The sequence below is a fragment of the Egretta garzetta genome, unplaced genomic scaffold, assembly GCF_000687185.1.
Source record: "Egretta garzetta isolate BGI_Z169 unplaced genomic scaffold, ASM68718v1 scaffold85, whole genome shotgun sequence".
Taxonomy (NCBI): Eukaryota; Metazoa; Chordata; class Aves; order Pelecaniformes; family Ardeidae; genus Egretta; species Egretta garzetta.
Genome location: NW_009259718.1, coordinates 3,717,474 through 3,736,372, shown reverse-complemented (window position 1 = coordinate 3,736,372; position 18,899 = coordinate 3,717,474). Strand labels below are relative to the sequence as shown.

General features: G+C 51.1%; 2 protein-coding genes across 2 annotated transcripts in view; both read right to left on the bottom strand.

Moving 5' to 3' along the window:
• Window positions 1-1,520: 1,520 nt before the first annotated feature.
• Window positions 1,521-6,505, bottom strand: GNB3 (G protein subunit beta 3). The gene is made up of 9 exons (XM_035894612.1): window positions 6,449-6,505; window positions 5,820-5,874; window positions 5,646-5,733; window positions 5,471-5,534; window positions 5,197-5,359; window positions 5,029-5,095; window positions 3,919-4,120; window positions 2,523-2,739; window positions 1,521-1,690 (listed from the first exon to the last, which is right to left on the bottom strand). Exons 1-9 carry the CDS (start codon window positions 6,503-6,505, stop codon window positions 1,521-1,523), a joined length of 1,083 nt encoding a protein of 360 aa, XP_035750505.1.
• Window positions 6,506-13,747: 7,242 nt separating this feature from the next.
• P3H3 (prolyl 3-hydroxylase 3) overlaps window positions 13,748-18,899 on the bottom strand; it is an 11,584-nt gene continuing 6,432 nt past the window's right edge. Inside the window, exons 11-15 of the mRNA XM_035894611.1 lie at window positions 17,812-17,964; window positions 17,524-17,641; window positions 15,043-15,118; window positions 14,474-14,614; window positions 13,748-14,176 (exon numbers count right to left, since the gene is read on the bottom strand). Of these exons, the coding sequence (XP_035750504.1) occupies window positions 13,964-14,176; window positions 14,474-14,614; window positions 15,043-15,118; window positions 17,524-17,641; window positions 17,812-17,964 (701 nt within the window). The 3' untranslated portion in view covers window positions 13,748-13,963. The remainder of the gene's footprint in view (window positions 14,177-14,473; window positions 14,615-15,042; window positions 15,119-17,523; window positions 17,642-17,811; window positions 17,965-18,899) is intronic.

The window sequence follows — 18,899 nt, the reverse complement described above, 5'->3', positions numbered from 1 at the left end:
CTCCCTCTTCCCCCCCGCTCCCAGCTTTGCATATCTTATGTACAGTACAGACTTTGGCTCTTCCATTGTATATCAGTGGTGTTGACTTACTGTAGAGTTCTTATCTGTAGCAAATAAATTTGTATTAAACATTTGACTGTATCTGTGTCCTGATAGGACAGTAGGAGTCCCTTGCTTGCCCAGCACAATGTTTTCTTTGGGGACAAAGATTGAGGAACAAATAGTTCAACCTTCCATTAGCCCTGAAACTCTGCTCTATCCCCTGCCTGTAATGTGCCACCATAGAGCTATGCTGAGAAGGGTCTGACCTTGAACACATGCTACAGCATGGGCTGGGGTTTGGCAGCTCTGTGTCACTTCTGGGGTTCTGCTGTACCTACTCTGACCTGAAACTAACACACACAAAGGACAGTAGCCACTTGTGAGGGTCTGCCATGAGGGTGAGGTCCAAAATAGGATGTGATAGTGTTGTGCACTAATATCTTGACCTTCTGTTGATAAGTCACTATACCTTATTGACCTTCAACTCTCCCTAACAGAGCCTTGGGACCCCAGGCTGTGACTATGAGCCAACAAGTAGAATAGGGGCTGAATATAATGGCTGTGTCTTGTAGTTGAGCTTGAATCTCTCAAGTTTTGCAAGGATGCGTTTCCAGCTCTCTATCCCAACTCTAGAGCAGCAAGTCTTGGGACTAACAGCCTCTTCTTAACAAAAATATAGGTGAGGAACACCCTCCCCTGGGGACTTTGAGGTAGAGCAAGGCTTGTGGATGAGATGTTCTCTGGATGGGGCCAGTAGGCAGTATTCACAGGAGGGGAGTTATGTGTGCAGTAGCTCGTTGCAGTGTTGGAAAGAACACAGCCTGCGGTGCTTACGTGAGCTTTCTTTATTAGCCTGGGCTATGATGATCTATAACAGACTTGGAAACAGGGGCTGATGGCTACTTGTTAGACAGGGTCATCACACAATGTAGGAGTGAGGCAAAAAGAGAAGGAACAGCAAGAAGCAGACAATAAATAAGAAGAAATATAAAATTCCTTGGTATTCTGGCAGGTCTGAAGGCTACCTTTCCCCCATTTATGCATAGATAAGACTTGAGCTAAATCTTCCCTGATGGAAAATGAGCCCAATTTACACTACCTTTTTGTTTGACATTGCAGGATGGAAATCTTGAAGCCAGCATGTCTCTGAGGCTGTCTGCAGGGATATAGGACAGCTGCGCAGAGAAGCTAGGTAGAGTTAAATCAGGGACAGAGCTTAGCCTGGGACAGAGGTGTTGCATGAGGGGTCCTCCAAAGGATAGGTGTCAATGTGGGTAGAGGTGTTTGAAGGAAGATGCAGGGTGTCTGAACTGTACTGTAAAGTCCTGAGACATAATGAAGTGTTTTGCAGGTCTGCAAGCCTGCACAAGGCTGGAAACCACTGGGCCTGTTTAGAGGTGGAGAGAAGGGCCAGTGTGTGTGCTCCTGCTCCCCAGCTCCCCATCCCCGACTTCTTTCCTTTTCACTCTGGGAGACCCCTACAAGTGACCTGTGTCTAGAGACAAGTGGGAGTGATAGGTAGTCATTTCTGTTGTGCTCAGCTGACAGTGCTGTTTGAGGAAGCTATCCCAGGAGCCGGTGGCAACAGCCATGCCGTCTGCTGTCACCCCCAGGCAGCTCACTCTGTTGTCATGGCCAGAAAGGATTCCTATGGGGAGAAAGAAGAGAGGTCATGGGAAGAAGTGGGGCCTAGGAGAGACGAAGGGGTTAACCGCACTGAGGACGCTCATCGTAGGCTTTATACCAAAACCCCTGCGTGTTGCACTGTCTTCCTGCACAACATGTTACAGTCAGTATGTAGCTAATAAGAACAAACACACTGAAGAACATCTGTGCATGACATGCAACCACTACCAATGGGACTGGCCAAAGAACCATGTTGTTGGGAAGGGCTGGCTAGCTGAAACCTCACACAACTGCTCCCACCCTGGAGTGATGGTAGGACTAAGAACGGATGGTGTCCTTGATAAGACAGAAATAGCAGTGCTGTTGGGTTATAAATTTTCAGAGGCTAGGGGCCACATCTGAAAGAAAAACAGCACTTGCGTGTATTCTGTGTATGAGCATCACAGAGTATATCCATAGTTGTTGGCTGGAAGCCCAGGTCCATACCCAGCTTAGTGCCTGGCCACCAAGAGGCACTGTGGGTAGCTGGAACTGGGAAACAGCAGAGGCTCGGAGAAAGTAGGAAATACTACTGGTGCTTGTGAACAGTTTTAGCTAATAGGAACCGTTATGCTCTTTTCCCACTTGGAATGATGTTATTTAAGGTCTTGGCTTCCTGAATATTAAAACCAATAGTTCTACACAAAAGACAGTTGTACTACTTATGGTGTACTCCTTAAGTGTGAGGAAGCTTTGTTGGGTTTCAGTCAGTATGGGATGCGTCCCTTTTAGGAAAAATGAGGGCCTTCTCCTTGCCTTGGCAGGGACAGAGGACCTTGCAGGGAATGAAAGAGGGACCTCCAGGAGCCACTCACCCACGCGTTCTCCTTTCAGGGAGTCCCAGATGTTGCAGTTGAAGTCATCATATCCAGCAAGCAAGAGGCGCCCACTGCGGGAGAAGGCGACCGATGTGATTCCGCAGATGATGCTCTCATGAGAGTAAACTATGAGCTCCTGGTCTGCCCGGAGGTCAAAGAGACGGCAGGTGGCATCATCTGAGCCGGTGCAGATGGCTTCACCGTTAGGGAAGAACTGAGGAGGGCACAGACCAGATTTTAATCAGGTCGTGCCTAACAGGTTTCCTCGACATCTTCGCCTCCCTGCTAACCACCAGGAATCCACAGAGGTAGGAAAACCCAGTGGGACAAGGCACTGGATCAAGTTGAGTCTGCTGGAGGGTGAGACTGATGCTTCTCCTAACAAAAAGTAGTCCCCTTCCACTTCAAGAAAGCCAATGACGTAGGGGCTAAAGCTATTGTAAGACAGCCCAGTGTTTGAGGAAGGATTATTGTCTCTTCAAGGGTTAGTTCAGGGCTTGACAGGCGTGCACCCATTATCACCCAGCTGGGGTCTGGCATGGTTCAGAGAGCCTTCCTCTGTCTGATTCTCACCCCCCAACCTTTTCACACACACTCCTTTTGTGTGCCCTGCCTTCTCTCTGAGGAGTGAAGAAGAGCTCCTCAGGAGCAAGTGTGGCAGAAAACCACATGGCTGGCAGGATGGCCATGGGACAGGTGAGAAAGGCTGTATTAATTGAAGTCAGTGGAGGGCAGTTCAAGCAGCAGACATTGCAGGAAGCTGGCAGGCTCATTTGGTTAGCAGAAAGGGATTAAACTGACAAGTTTCTTGTCCTGCCACCTCTAAGGCGCTGGTTTGAATGCTTGCCCCTGAGGGGGATACTTGCCCCCGAATGTCTGACCTGCCTTCTGTGAAGATTTCATCTTCTGTGATCCCAAGTTACCCTCTCCGCTGTCTGGAGCTGACCCATCCCCTCAGCTGAGTTAGGTATTCCTGCTGCCTCGCTTGCGTCTTGTGCCAGGGCTCGTGGAGCGTGCCTGAACCGTGGCTCCCAACAGCTGCTATGAGCAAAACTGCGCCAGCACCCATGCTAGGGTGCTGAGCTGCACGGGCCATGGTATTCTGAGCTGCATGGGCCATGGTGTGCTGGCTGAGCCCAGGCAGAGCTTTAGGAACAGCAGTCAGACCTAGATGCTTTGGTGCCCCAATGCCTGAGAAGAGCCATCCTCCAAACTTCTGTGAACTCATGCCCTCCCTGCTTTAGGCTGGGTCATGGGGCCAATGTCTCCCGAGACCCTTGTTGCCCACATGATTGTGACAGCTTCTTTCAGCCTTGTCCCAAGACCCTATTTCAGGGCTGGTCCACCCTCTGTTTTCCTTGCCTCCCCGCCACCATGCAGACAGCATACATACGCAGATGGCGTTGATATCGGACTCGTGCCCTGAGAAGGTCTGACGGCAGGTGCCCTCTCGCACGTCCCACAGTTTGGCAGTAGCATCACAGGCCCCAGAGATGAAGAGTTTGAAGTCTGGGGAGACAGCCAAGCTCATACAGTCTCCAGTGTGACCCAGGAACACTGTCTTCTGCTGACCTGTCTCAATGTCCCACAGGGCGCTGCGGGAGAGGAGAGAACTTCTCAGAGCCAGCCCAGGCAGAGCAGATCTGCAGCTGGGCTGAAGAGCTGCCCTGCTCACAAACAAAAGGAGGGAGCATGGGAAAACGGGTGAGCGTGTCGCTGGAGCCAGCTGCATGCAACAGGAGATACCTTCACAGCTGTCGCTGGTCATACCTTTGCCAAAGCAGAGCTAGACTAAGGCTGTGGGTGTGTGGGGTTTGATGGTATTCCCATAGCTGCAACAGTTGAAGGGAACACTGAGAGGAGGTAAGAGGGGCCTGCAAGAAACAGCTGAAAAGGGTCTGCTGCAGCCATGCTGGTAGGATGTGAACGGGCCGTGCTCACTGGGATCCCACACTACAGCCAGGTGAACAAGCCCCATGTAACCTTGATCTCTGCTGGGAATACCACATCCTGACTCATCCTCAGTCAAGGGGTTCTTCCAAAGCAGGTGCTGGGATGGGGTGGGGGTGAACAAAGACTCGACAGCACTCAGAGTCACAGCACAGCGAGACCCAAGAGCCAGGAACCAAAGGATCCAGGCACTGGCTTTGCAGGTGTCCCTCACACAGGGGGTAAGACTTGAGAAGTGGAGCGTGCATGTGGGCTTTGTATAAACTTATGACGTTTTGTGTCCTCGGATAAACAACACTGTGGTTTGTGAGAGCTGACGATGTGGTCCCTGCTGCTTCACCAACAGATCTGCATCTTGACCTGACCTCAACCAGGAAAAGAAGCACCTGCTCTGCCAAGGGAGGAAGACTGGATCTGCATGGCTTCCCTGTGTAGGAGCAATTTGTCCTTAGGTAGTGGACTGCTGCAGAGCAAAAGGACTGCACTTGCTGACGTGAACTGTGCCTCTGAGAGCCAGGGGTCATCTCTCTAGGATGCAGAAGGGAACACTCACCACGTGGTATCTCCAGAGCTGGTCACAATATTGTTGTCATCAAGAAATCGGCAGCAGGAGAGGTAACCTGGGAAGGGGGAACAAGGAAATATGAGAAACAGGGCAGGGCTAGCAGAGTGAGGATTGGAAGCAGAGGGCACCCAGGTTACAGGCAGGCAGTACACACACCTGTATGGGCTGAGAGCTCTCGGCTCACTTTGACGTTGCCTTCACGAGTCTTGAGGTTGTAGATGGAGCACATATTGTCAAGGCCCCCACAGGCCACAAAATTGCCTGAGGGGGCATAGGCACAGGTCATGACCCAGGAAGAACGCAAAGGGATTGCATGAACCTGGGAGGACAAGAAACCATGTTGGGACTCCGGTGGCAGAGAGAGCAGGGGAAGGACACTAGCTCTGAGAGGATCCAACATCATGGTTTGCTGCAGCCATCTGACTCCTACCTTGTTAGTTGTGTACGTGTCCCACACAATCAGTTTCCCATCTTGTGAGGCACTGACCAGAAGTCTGTGAGAGAGGAACAAGATCATGTTAGTAGCTCTCTTCCCATCAGAGCCTTCTTGCCCTTCACACCCATGTGCTGCCCTGCACCCAGCACAATAGCAGCATCTCTCTTACTTGGAGTCTGTGGACCAGTGCATGGCGTAGATCTTGGCCAGGTGCCCACGCAGGGCTTTACTGCTCCCCACAACTCTTCCTCCTAAATCTGCTTCTGAACTGGAGAGAGTCCCCCTTGGAGTGTTGCTAGCTGACACCCCCCCTGCCCCCGCTCAAGACATCCATGTGCCCAGCCAGCCTTGCCCCTTACCTGAGCAAGTGTTGTGTCTGCACAGGCTTTCCGGGCATCCTGTAGATGAGACAAGAGCAGATGAGACAGAAAAAAGCCGTGTGATGAAGGCAATGACATGTGAAATTCAGGGGCATAGCCTGGGAGCTGCTAGAGGTAAGAACTGTGGATTTGCTGTGTTCGGATTGTGGCCAGCACAGGGAGATTCTGATCCGTGACCAGGGCACCTCGGCACCAGTCAAACATCAGGAAGGTGAGCCAAAAGCTACTCAGCATCCAGTTCCCCATGCTACGCCCTTTCCATGGATCCTCCCACCTGCCAGGACAGCAGCTGCCTCCCAGACAGAAGGGGTCCTGGGGACACCCTACACTCTCTGCTCCCCTGCAGACACAGTGCCTGTGGCTGCTTCCCTCTCACCGTTGTAGAGCCCCCTCTTCTCTGCCTTCCTCTTCCCCTCTTCCCCCCACTATGCTATGAAGTTCTCCATTAGCACTTAAAGAGCTGTGCAGAACTGCAGAGGGCTCCAAGGATGTAAATGGAGAGAGCTCAACTCCAGGTTGTTGCTGCGGAGGAGAACTTGGACACGGGAGGTAGACACTCTCTCAGCAGTTTCACGACTGTTGCCAGCATTACCGCAATCTGCTTCTTCAGCTGCTCAGCCTCCTGCTTCATCTGTTCCATTTCCCCCATCTTTCTGACCTAGGGGTGGCTCCTCCACGTGGGGCAGCCTTGATTCTGGGGAGACAAATCAAAGTAAAGAGGTGTGAGGTAGAAAGGGCACTAAGATGACTGCTCAGTTACACAAATGTAGGCATCTCTGATAAGGGCTTAGCAACCATTTCTTGGCTGAATGGTTGGTAATGCGGTGCTGTATCTGGTCAAAGCATTTGGAAAGTTTGTCCAGGGCCTGGTCAAAAGTCCATTTGGTCTTGTATCCTGCTTACACATACACTGGGAAGCTGAAGACCTCCAGAACCGCTTGCTGAGGTTCTGGCTACACTTTTCCCCTCACCTCTTTATTTATAACCTCCCCATTCCATGCCCCACCAAGTGCTGGGTCATCTTCATCAGCTTCTCCCTGTCTACCGCCAAGCTGCCCATCTCAGCTCCAGGAGGAGAAAACTTGATGGGGGGAGCCCAGTGGCTATTTTCTATCATTTGTCCTAGGCAAAGCATCGCCAGTCAGTGCCCACTAGCTCTTTGACCACCAAAGAAATCCAGGGGCTGATGAGGTGCTCTCTCAGGGTTCCCTTCTAGTTTCCCATCAAAAAAAAAAAAAAACGGTGGCTACCTAGGGAATGATCCAAGAATAACATAAGCAGAGAGTGGTATTTCTTCTACTTCCATAGCCCCAGGTTTTCATTGACTTTCAAAGCTAGAGGTAGCATTACTGTTTGCAAGTTCTTGATGGATGTTTTTCTATGAGTCTTTCCACACACTTTTTGCACCCATGCTGAAATTTAGCATCCTCCATAGTGAGGCCTTCAACAGCTTAGTGGCGTGCTCTACAAAGAAGTTCCTGGTTCTGTTACTCCTGAATGGCACTATTCCACTAGCTTTTGAATTAGAAGAATCAGCAAATAACTGAGCTCTGTTCACCTCAGCATCACTTTTTTTTTTTTTTAATAATCTTTGTCCTATCTGTCTTCATCTCTTTTCCAGACTGCAGAGCACACTTAGTCATTCCTCCCATGTAAGGTGTTACATCCTATTACCTCTGTTGTTCTCTAAGCCCTTCTCAGTTGTTTACAGAGCACAGAGGATACGTTTTTGCAGAGAGGGCAATGAACCAGAACTGTAATCCATATTCAAGATACAGGTGCACCATATGATTATACAGCATCTCCATTTTGTTCTCTCTTTCTTGTTACATGCACTTAAAACTTGACCAGTGATTCTAGCATTTCCCAGTCTTGTAGGCGAATCTGGTCTTTACTGCTTCAATCTTTCTCTGGGTAGGTGTGAGTGTCCAGATGTGCTCCAGGTGTTCTTCGTCATTAGAACCAGTGCTTTGCCCAAGGCCAAGAAATGCTCCAGCAGCATCTACAGAATTTCTCCTTCTGTCCCTGTGTGTCACGTCACCTCCATCCCCCTCTGGCCTATTGCCCGAGGGCCTTGTTTCTTCCAGCTGATGGAGCTTTGGGTCCTTCCATGCCAGGCTGCTCTCTCGCTGTGGGCAAGCACATGCAAATATCTCCAGAGTCCCACCTTTGCTCACTGCTTCATAGAGCTCTTTGAGTTTCCCTCCAGAATCCCTTCCCCTGAACACCTCTGTGGCTTTCCTTTGATCTTCCAGGCAGGGTGAGTTTCTGCTTGGTCAATGACTCCCGAACCGTGGCTTGAGTGTAGGAAAACCAGGGGGATACAGGTTTCCTCCAGCTTCTGCAAGGCATGAGTTTATCCCAGAGGGAGGCTATTGCCGGCTACACTTTGCAGGGAAAGGCTTGTACTTGCTGCCTGCAAGCCTGAACAGAGCCACAGCCCTGCTGGCTCTTTCCTGCTCCCTGCCCATGCACGGGAAGTGGCTGCTGGCCCCAGCACACAGCAGGGGAGCGGGAGAGGGCCCTGAGGCTGCAGTGTCAGGGCCCAAATGCAGGTGCCACTGCAGTGTCCCGGGGCTGCCAGCCTCAGCTATGCTGGAGGACGGGGACAGACAGCATGTGAGCCGGGCTATTTCCACTGTTTTTTTCTTCTCTTGTTTTGACCAAACAGTGATGAGGGGGCTGGTTCCTCCCTGCAAGGATACATGGCTGAGTGATGCTGGCCATGAAAGCCCACCTGAATGCACTTCTCCTCCTTTGGGGGGGATGCTGGGCATCCCACGCCATCGCTCAGCTAAATGGCAGACTGGGTAGACGCTGGGGAAAGCCTTGCAGCTTTCACTAGGAGGCTGCACATCCTCCTTATCTTGTGGTGTTTGCCCCTTGGCTTTGGTGCACAGTCAAGTTGCAGAGAATCACAGAATCATTTAGGTTGGAAAAGGCCTTTAAGATCACCAAGTCCAACCATTAACCTAACCCTGCCATCCCACCACTAAACCATGTCCCTAAGCACCTCGTCTGCCCGTCTTTTAAATACCTCCAGGGATGGGGACTCGACCACTTCCCTGGACAGCCCCTTCCAGTGCCTGATAACCCCTTTGGTGAAAAACATTTTTCCTAATGTCCAACCTAAACCTGCCCTGGCACAACCTGAGGCCATTTCCCCTCATCCTCTCGCCCATTACCTGGGAGAAGTGGCTGACCCCCACCTCGCTACAAGCCTCCTGTCAGGCAGTTGTAGAGGGCGATCAGGTCTCCCCTCAGCCTCCTCTTCTCCAGACTAAACAACCCCAGTTCCCTCAGCTGCTCCTCATCAGACTTGTGCTCCAGACCCCTCACCAGCTTTGTTGCTCTCCTCTGGGCATGTAAAGACTGCATCCAGCTCTGGTTGCTGCCTCCCAGCATGCCAAGTGGCAAACCTGAACTTCCAGACACCCTTCCAGCCCTACCATTATGGTCCACACCTTCCGCTTTCTCAGTTTTCCCCAGGACTGATCCTATGTCCCCTCTATCAGTGTTGGATTGCTTTTTCCTGTGGGGCCACCTCTTCCCTCTCTGCTCTCTCCTTCCATTCTCCTCTGCTTGGTCCCCAAGACCTGGTCTCCCAACAGCAATCCCTTCCTAGAGCTTCTCCCCACTGGAACAGCACTGGCTTTCTGCTCCCTAGGCTGTCATTTCACAGACCATTGGCCATCTGAGATCATCATCCAGCCACCTGCCTTAAACCATCTTTGTGGACTTTGGCTTATGCCCAGACATGCATGAAGGTGGGTGCCTTGTTCTCTCTTCTTTCCGATTTCTGCACCAGGTGAAGCTGGCTGCACACGTCCTCCCCACCACCCATCAGGTCCCCACTCTTCCTTGCATCTCTCCTGTTTTTTTAACATCCCCTTCCCCGGGTGCTTCGTTCTCAATGCTGGCACTAGCACAGGCAAACTAGTTCACAGGCACCTGCTCTGTGAAGTTGCACAACCAGATGAGGGGCTTTCAGAGCTGGCAGGCAGATCAAAGGGCAGGGGCACAACGTCGAGGTCGGATAAAAAGGGCTAAATATAGAGAAGGTGCAGCTCAGGTTCAGGACTCTGTCCAAACCTTTAAATCCCTTTCAGAGAACACTCTAAATGAAGTTGGGAATTGTTCTCAGCCTCAGAAGGACAAGGAGCCGCAGATGAGTGATAATAATAGCTCCAGCTTCGCCTGTCACTGCCACCCATCATGTCCCAGTGCAGTTTGTGGGGAGTGAGTTACCTGCTCCCCAGCAGAGCACCGCTGCCTCCCAGGAGGCCCACAGCAGGTGAGCAAAAGAGCAGCTCATCATGGTCATGTAAATTTAGGACAGAAAATGGAGGAACAACAGGGGAAAGGGGAATAGAGTTTGGAGCCTGGCCAAGGCATCTTCCTGAAATGACCGGTGGGAACTTAGGGATGCACGTTTCTTGTAGATCTATGGATCAGCTCACAGTTGCTCATGGTAGCTGCCCAGCCTGGTCTTTATGGGAAAGGCTTCGAAAAGGTGCATGCTCAATGCTTTCTGGAAGTAAGGGCTCTTTCAAGTGGATGCTAAGCAGCAGAGGAAACCAAGTCCTTAGGTACCTTTGAAAAAAGCACCCCCACCCTCCCAGCATCACAAAGAATTACTGACAGGAGGACCTTGGCATCAGCGCTGGTCCAGAGTTGTACCTCCTACGAGCATCACTGAGGAGAACGGCACAGCCAGACAGAGCCTGGGCTTAGTCGGTTCCCACCAGCCCTCTTCTGAGCTCTGCCTCGGCTGCGCTCATCCAGTTCACAGTTGTTGGCTTTTGAAACCACCTGTCATTTCTTCTGCTCTTCAATATGATGGTTCTTTCCCCTCCTATCTTTTCTGACTAACTTGCTGGAGGCACCTGCTGTAGTGCTCCTGTCTGTGGGCAACCAGACCTTGGGCATCTGCTCGTAGCAGACCAAATGCCTCTACTGCGGTGCGAGGCTGAGGAGGGTCTGGAATCTTCCCCCTTCTACCTTTTGCTGCCACACCGTGACTTTTCAGGGCAGTGGCTATGTCCCTTGCACCATGCCATGGTGGAGGCCCAGCCTCCTGCACCCCTGGGGCTGTCCTACCGAGCCACCTGCATCCCTCCCTTGAGGGGATCGGGGTGCAAGTGATGACTGGGAAGAAAGGGGAGGTGAACTCCCTTATTTCCTATCCTCTGGGCAGTTTTCCCCACACTGGGGAGGGAGTGGTCCCTCTGCGAGATGCTGGGAGAGGGCTGTAAATAGAAAAGGGAAAGGTACAGGAGGGATGTCTGAGTATTAATAGGCAGCATCCCTGGGTCTCTGTGTAATCCCTGGCTGGCCTTGCATGCTCGCCCTGGTGACCCCAGGCTCCTTGCAGAGCCGGATACAGAGATGATCCCCATCTCCTGCGATGGAGATCAAAGGCCAGGGTAGAATTACCCTGATCTGCTCCTCATTTCTGAGGGCTCCTTCTTCATCCAGAAAAGCACCCAGCTGCAAAGAGGTGTGCACAGGGGCGCACTGGGAGTGCAGGGACTGTGTACAGGCAGCGAGTGCCAGGTCCCTCAGGGAAGGCATTACCCTCCTGTTCCAGTTTGGGAATTGGTGAGATTTACCTGCAAAGGGGACAATAAGCAACTCCATCCCAGTGCGAACCTCCTCCTCATCATAAGACATCTCAGCACTAACCCCAACTCCTTCCCCACCATGATCTTCCTTCCCACATCCTCAGATGGGATCAGCCTGTGTACAAGAACTCCCCACAGCATCACACCAAGAAACCCAGGGTCCCAAGTGCCAGGCTCACCAAGGCGACCTCAGGCATCTCAAGGCAGCATCCTTACCGGGATCCGTAGAGTGAGGTGGGTTGCAGTCCCCCGTGGATGGGACCCTCACAGCCTGCCTCCCCTGCTGTGAGAACGGCTCCCCGCTGGCCAGAAGCCCCTTGTCCCTGCGAGGTCTCCAGTCAGTCCTGTCTGTCCACCCAGCGACTCCCTTGCTCCCTCTCTGCTCCTCAGCCTCTCCCAGGACTGATCTCCCCATGGGGAGATGGAAGGCTGGGGACGGGAGGGGTTGGGGGAGGGCTGATTCCAGGAGCAGCGTCAGGCAAATTAAATCAGACACCAGAGACTTGGGGAAATCGGATTGGGACGTAATGCAAAGCAGGTGGATGGGGAGGGGTGAAAAGAGAGAGTAGCACACTGCTCCTGAAGGGAAAGAAACCATCACAGGGAGATTTGACTCTCTCTGTTTATATCAGCAACAAACTAATAAAGTGAAGATTAGCCGGAACAGGCTAGGATTATCAGCCACTGGGGCAGGGCTTGCTGCACCTCACAGTCCACAGGAATTCCCTTTTTCCTGGGGAGAATGTGCCACTTGTATCCTGGGCAGGGCAGGACAAAGGCTGGTGCCACCCATGGTGGCTCTGCCAAGGGAAAACCCATGGCAGGGCTGGGGTCACACCCTCCCTGGGCAGCAAGCTGGGCTCTGCATGGGGAAAACAGAACTGGGCACAGGGGCCAGGGGTGGCAAAAGATTTGGTGGTGTGCCTTTTGGCAGCCACTTTAGTGGGATGCTGCGAGGGGATTATCTTGGCCTCAATCTCTTTTAATCTCTCCGCGGCTTTGGCCCAAGCCCGAGATAAATACCTTTTAACGGATCTCATCTGACGTCAGGAGGCCATCAGTCTAATCACCCAAGCCACCTTTGGGCAAAACAAGCCAGAGATGTGGACACTGGCCCCTCATCCCCCAACACGTCCTCATCAAGCAGGAACCATCCAGCGCCCCCACATAAATCATCGGGATGGATGTGTGAGTACTAGGATGTGATGCACCTCCTGCCAGGGAGAGGGAATTTGAAATGCACTCATCAAATGGACTTTTTCCTGTGACCCTGGTGAGGATGGGAGGCAAAAAGGGCTGCCGACGCAAGTTTCCCAAGCTTGCATGTTAAGGAAGTGCTGGGATTCAGACTGAGGAAAGACTTCCCTTTCCATGGAGCAGGGGCCCTGGTGCCAACAGCAATAAGGGGATCACCCACCTTTTACACCACTGGCCCTGGCCCTACAGATTTCTTCCATCTGAACTGTAGCTGGGGTCTCCATGCACAGCTCAAAGCCCATGTGTGTCATGACCACAGATTGATCTCTGGCTCTAATGCTTCCCAGGAAAAGGGTCACTGCTCTTTTTGATACTCCATATCCACCCCATTCAATTCCTGTTCGGCTACAATATAATCCCATCTCGGGACACTAATCCCCTGGGCAGTGACAGCAGATTGCCTTTGTATCAGGGTGGAAAATGATAGACAAAATACCTCTTCGCTTTCAGGGGCAATTTGGTGCATGGAGCAGAAAAAAAAACAAGGAAGAGAGGCCTTGCTGCAGGGAAAATGAGCGTACAGTGCTTTTTCTCAAAGGCACTCCCTACCCTCTCCAGGGTTAGTCATGGCAGAGCTGACTTTCTCTCTTGCTCTCCCTTATCGGAAGTGGCTGGCATCTGGGCAAATACTTTGTGTTCTTTCACTGAGGGCTCAATCTCCTTCCACCATTTGTTAATTAAATTTCCATCAGCAATGAGCATGCATGTCTCCCTCCTGGTGTACAGACTGAAGCTCCCACCAACATCCATGTCCAGCATTTTGCTTTTATTCCGTATATTCAGTCCCTCACTTTCCCTCTCTCAGGCCAGTTGTGAGTTTCTGGAGTTTGCAGGTGCCTAGGAAACTCAGAGGCTTCTGTTCTGAGCTCTGAATGTGAGACAGCCCTTGCTTAAAGACCTCAGGCTCCTCCTTCCCCTCTCGAATTTGGCCCTGGATGACCAAGAAGCTGGCACTGAGAGGAGTGGGGTGAGGAGACCCTGCCTTCTTACTTCTGAGCAACTCAAACATGTTGGTGAGGCGGTGAAGAAAGTTCCTGGTGTTGCTGACCTTGATACTCTGTCCCTGCTCCCATTTTTCAGCTGCTGGGATGTCGCAGAGAGAGAAAGCTGTATCCCTCCCCATCACTACGGCTCTAGCATGCTAATACACTGCTCCAGGCCTCTGTGGTCCCGGTGCTACCAAGACCTGCCAGGCCACAGTGTGTACCAATCATACTCCTGCATACTCAGAACTCATCTCTGGCCCGCATCTCCTTGGGGTGCTGCATCCTGTCTGAGCCAGGCTTGTGTCTCCGGCTTGCAGGCCTGGCTCCACCGCTGGGAACGGGAAGCTCTGAGGAGGATCTGCCGCTGTGATCAGCCCCCTGATGTTCTTCTCCATCAGGCTGGTCCTGCTCCACAGCCCTCTGCTCCATCAGCTCCTCTGCCTTCACCCGCTCCTGCAGCCATGGAGACAGAGATGATGTGAACGCCCCTCCCTGCTAGACTCTCCATCCTGCTCGCAGGGGCTGACAAGACACACCTTGCCTTTGCCACAACCATCCAATGCCCCCCGAGCCCATTCTCTCTTGTGGGACACATCACAGGCTGGCCCCTCCACCAGGTACCTTTTTAGAGGACAACCCCCAGCTGCTGCACTAGGCCCTGCCCCATGGGAAAGCCCACAAGTCATTCCTCAGAGGGAGTTGACCTAACTTGGAGGTACTCCTACCCATTTCTCCAGCATGGTCCTTTACCTGCTCGGCATGCTCCTGGGAGTGTGTGTACCAGAGAGCGATGGCGCAGCGCCTCCCCTGGCTCACTGCCCACACGCCGTGTGGGTTCTCCTTGCCAGAGCTGAAGGCTACCAGCCTCCCACACTTAGGATGCACCTCGGCCTGCCAGGAGAGAGAGAGAGGAGACAATGAAGCCAGCAGCAGCCCCCTGCTCTGGGGTATATGGTCGCTGTAGAGAGGTAACGTTGCCTCTGGGAACGTGGAACAGCGGAGATCTTCTAGGCATCCACTGCCAGTCTATGAGCAAAGTAGTCCTTGGGGATGGACAGAGAGAATCAAAGGTACAGCCTATGTCACAGGCACCCACAGACTTCAAGAGCCCGGAACACCTCAGCTAGAAAGGAGTTAATCTCTCCTCTGTCTGAGATTTGCCTCAATTTGCCTTTAGCTGTCCCTATTTGAATCTGCCACAGCACCAGCACTGGATTGTTTTTGGAGTGGTGGGATCCAATAACCAACTAGTTTCCTCTCACCCAGACTAAGTCTCACCCTCAGTCCTCCCTCCTTCTTTTGGCCAGTCCCAGACTTACTGTGACAGTCACAGCATCCATTTCAGTGAAGAAAAGGCCCCCACCTTGGAAGTCATCATTGAGGTAGAGAATGCCGCTGTGGACAAAAAGGACATATGGATGGTGAAGCTCATTACTCCCAGGTGCTTCCCCATACCTCTTGTCACAGGAGGCACCTGAATGATACCACAGGTTCAAAAAGTGACTAGATCAGCTAAAAGAAGAATCCATTTGGGGGTGTTAAATACAGCAGTGCCTAACTCAGAGGTGTCCCCGAGCTGCAAGCCACAGAAGGCTAGGGGAGTATGCCAGGGAGTTAGCTCTACACGCTTGTCCTCTTTTGTTTTTTTTTCAATCCTCTGCAGCATACATCTGTGGCACTGTTGTGGCAATGCCCTGGGCTAGATGGACCTTGGTTCTGACCCAGCCTGATGTTATGTTTTAAGATTGGAAATAATCCAAAGCCTGGAAGAGGAGACTGATCAGCAAAGCAAGCCACGTCTTAAAGAGTCAAGGAATTTCAGGGTAACGTAAGAATGGTCAAAAAGAGGCCTAGTGAATGCAGAAAAGAAAATTAAAGAAATTTCTTTACTAATGGTAGACAAAAAGAGAAGTAGTGAGGCCACTGCACAGTGCAGGTGAGACCACAGTCAACTAGGTGAAAGAATGGACCACAAACTACTTGAGTTCCTCTTGGTATTCAAGTAAGCTGATAGGAAACGTCCGAGGAACAAGAGAAGCTCAATAGTGGGACTGGGAGAAAGAACTAGAACTCAACACTGTGGCTGCTGAAGCAAAACGTTAAGGACATAAGGACCGCAAGAGGATTTCCAACCCTGAAACCCAGGAAATTATAGCTCTTCTGCCATAGGCTTTTAATAAGACTGTGAAGTCAGGGTGGTATGATGACTGGAGAAAAGCAAGAATAACTCTCACATGCACGAAGGGGCAGGAGGGCAGGGATAATGGTTGAAGCATAAACAGGCCTGTTAGCCCGACCTCAGTCGTCTTCAGGGCTTTAGACTCCGTTTCTGAGAAGGATAATTGGACAAGAGGTAAATGAAAAACAGTCTTAAAATGTAGCATGGGGGTACTCAAAGCAGACTGGGCTAGCCACACAGTCTTAGACAAACCAGTTGATTTTCCAGGGAAAGACAACATGCTCGATCTCAGCAGTCTGGGCTCTGGTAAAACTACTCAGAACGGTGCCACTAAAGATATTACTAATGAAGAAGAGCACGTGAACAGCACACAGTGACTCGTGCACCACTGGCACTGAAAGGAGTACTGTTTGCCTGGAGGAAGATCACTGGGACTCTTGAACCCCTGGGCCCAATCCCGTCCCATAGTTTCATTAACAACCATAGCACAGATACACAGGAGAGATCCGGAAAGTTTGGAGCACAGGGACCTCTTTCAAAAGGACACCGGAAGAGCTCATCCCTTGTGAATTGGTTGGTCAATCACAATTCACTCCGCAAGAGGACAAGAATACTCCTGGAAATAGCTGAGTGGCGTAGATCACCCCGGAAGATATTTTAACATACGTTCAAGAGGAAGTCAGAGAAGCCCACTACCCAGGGAGGAGTGAGGTGACAGGACTGCTTCCTCACAGGAGGGACAGAGATCTAACCAGGTACATGACAGAGCCTGGTAACTTTACAATCTGACTATACCAAGTCAACATCCACATCAGAAGGGAAATGGACTCAGTGATACTGGAATTCCCTCTAAGTCCCATATCCTTACCGTATGCTGCTCAAAGATTTCTGCTCTAGGTACAGGTACCACTCAAAGAAAAGGCAAATGAGACTTGTGGGTGCCCAGGGATGGTATGGTAAATAGGAGGAATCAACTGCAGTGAACTGACCTCATTTGGCTGCAGCGTGCAACAATTGGCGCTATCTTTAAAATATATTTCAGGTTCTTTCACAGAAGAGTAACAAAACCTGCCACAGGCTGGAAAAACCTCTCACATGGAATGGAAAAACCCAACACAAAGTATTGGTAGTGAATCTTGAGAGACGCGAATGGAGAGAATAGTCACCAAAGTACACTGACTGCTCAAACAAAGGAAATCCAAGGAGCTTTGTTCTCCCTCTCCTGTAACGCACGGAAGACTGTGAAAGACAGGACTTGATTAGAAGAAACAGATGGTCATAAGGGCTGGCAGTGGACTGTAGTACTGTGGTAGACCCACAAGACAACAATCTGATAACATGGTTCTAGTCTGTGCAGCCTCCCAGCCTTGATCTGCTCTCCGTTAATGCTGGCTGTGAGGAGGCAGGAGGGAGAAAGGGCAGATCTCTCCAGCCTAGGGAATGGATTTCACACCTCATTCTGAAGCCACTGATGCAGCCTTCTGCTTGATGCTACAGTCCTCGCTGGCTTTGAGCCAACAACCCATCACCTGGTTTCTATAAGCTAAGCTGATCCTCTGATGGGGCTGGGAAGACATTCTGATCTTGACATGATCTAATGCAGGTCCCCTACTTCTCTTACCTGTAGTCCCTGTACACGTAGGCAGGCGGTTCCCTCCAGCACTCCTGCCCCTCGGGATCCAAGAGACAATTATCAGCATGGACAGGATGACTAAGATCCATGCGACCTTCCTGTTCCTCTGAAAAAGGAAGTTACAAAAAAGAATATGGGCATCTTCAGTTTCAGGAAAGAACAAGGCACAGAGAAAGGGGCACAGTGAGAGTAAAGGGAAGAGTCTCCTGAGGGCACATGGCTGGGACTGAGGAGACTCTCCAGGAGACAGCGACAACAGGGTGAAAGATTCTTTACCGTCTACAGCCGTGCGGCACACAAGGTGTGTGAATGAGAAATGGAGTTTCTTTCCAGGAGTAAAATAGGACTCTATGATTTTCCGTGACTTCTCACTGGCCTGCAGAAGCAATTTGGCGTCTCTCCAGTCCACGTCCCCATTCTGGACCAGCTATAAGTGAAAACCAAGCCTGTTAGAATACTTACAAAGACACTCTAAGAAATGATACGAGTACACAGTACAGAAGAGACCTGTGTAAAGTCCTCTGATCACACATGTAAGAAAATAACATGTTCTCTCATGTAAACATTAAGTCAGGAGACACCTATACAGCACAGCAATTTTTTCTTTCTACTCAGCACATGAAGCCATATCTGGAATGCAGCATCATTTTGGGTCCCCCAGTACTCAAGGGACACTAGCAAACTGGAGTGAAGGGTCTTAAGATGGCAGGGGTGTTGGAGCACACGACTTAGAAAAAGATGCTGAAAGAACTGGTTTTCTTCAGCCTAGAGAAGAGAAGGCCAAAGGAGGATTTAATTACAGTCTCCTGTCACCTAAAAGGGAGTTATAGAGAAGATGGAGACAGTCTCTTCTCAGAGTGACACACTGAAAAGACAAGAGGCAACAGGCAAAAGCTGCAGCAAGGGAAATTTTGGCTAGATATAAAGAAAAATTTCATCCTCCCGAGTGGTACAGCACTGAAACAGGTGCCCAGAGAGGCTGTCGAATCTCCAATCTTGGAGATATTCAGGCCTTGCCTGCGCAAAGCCTTGAGGAATCTCAGATGAGATGGAATTAGCTGTGCTGTGAGCAGGGGGTCAGATTAGAGATCTCCAGAGGCTCCTTCCACCTTAATTTATTCTCCAGTTCCAAGCTAACCATGTCTGCAAGACTACCACACAGGGACAAGTAGCAATCCCAAAACGCCGTCTCACAGGAGAGAAAGCACTTGTCAAGCCCTCCATGTGCAACATGCCTAAACACGATCATGGAGTAAGAGGGTCAGGGGAGACCACGCATGGGCTTGTGAGGAAGATAACACACCCATGACCCCACCCAGAGTGCACTTCACAGAGAAAAATGCTCAGGTGGCAAACACTCTTTA

Coding starts and splice junctions, on each gene's coding strand:
- GNB3 (XM_035894612.1), bottom strand. CDS start 6,505: ATGGGGGAAATGGAACAGATGAAGCAGGAGGCTGAGCAGCTGAAGAAG. Junction 5,360..5,470: donor ACACGTACACAACTAACAAG/GTAGGAGTCAGA, acceptor TTGTCCTCCCAG/GTTCATGCAATCCCTTTGCG. Junction 2,740..3,918: donor CCGATATCAACGCCATCTGC/GTATGTATGCTG, acceptor TGCCCTCCTCAG/TTCTTCCCTAACGGTGAAGC.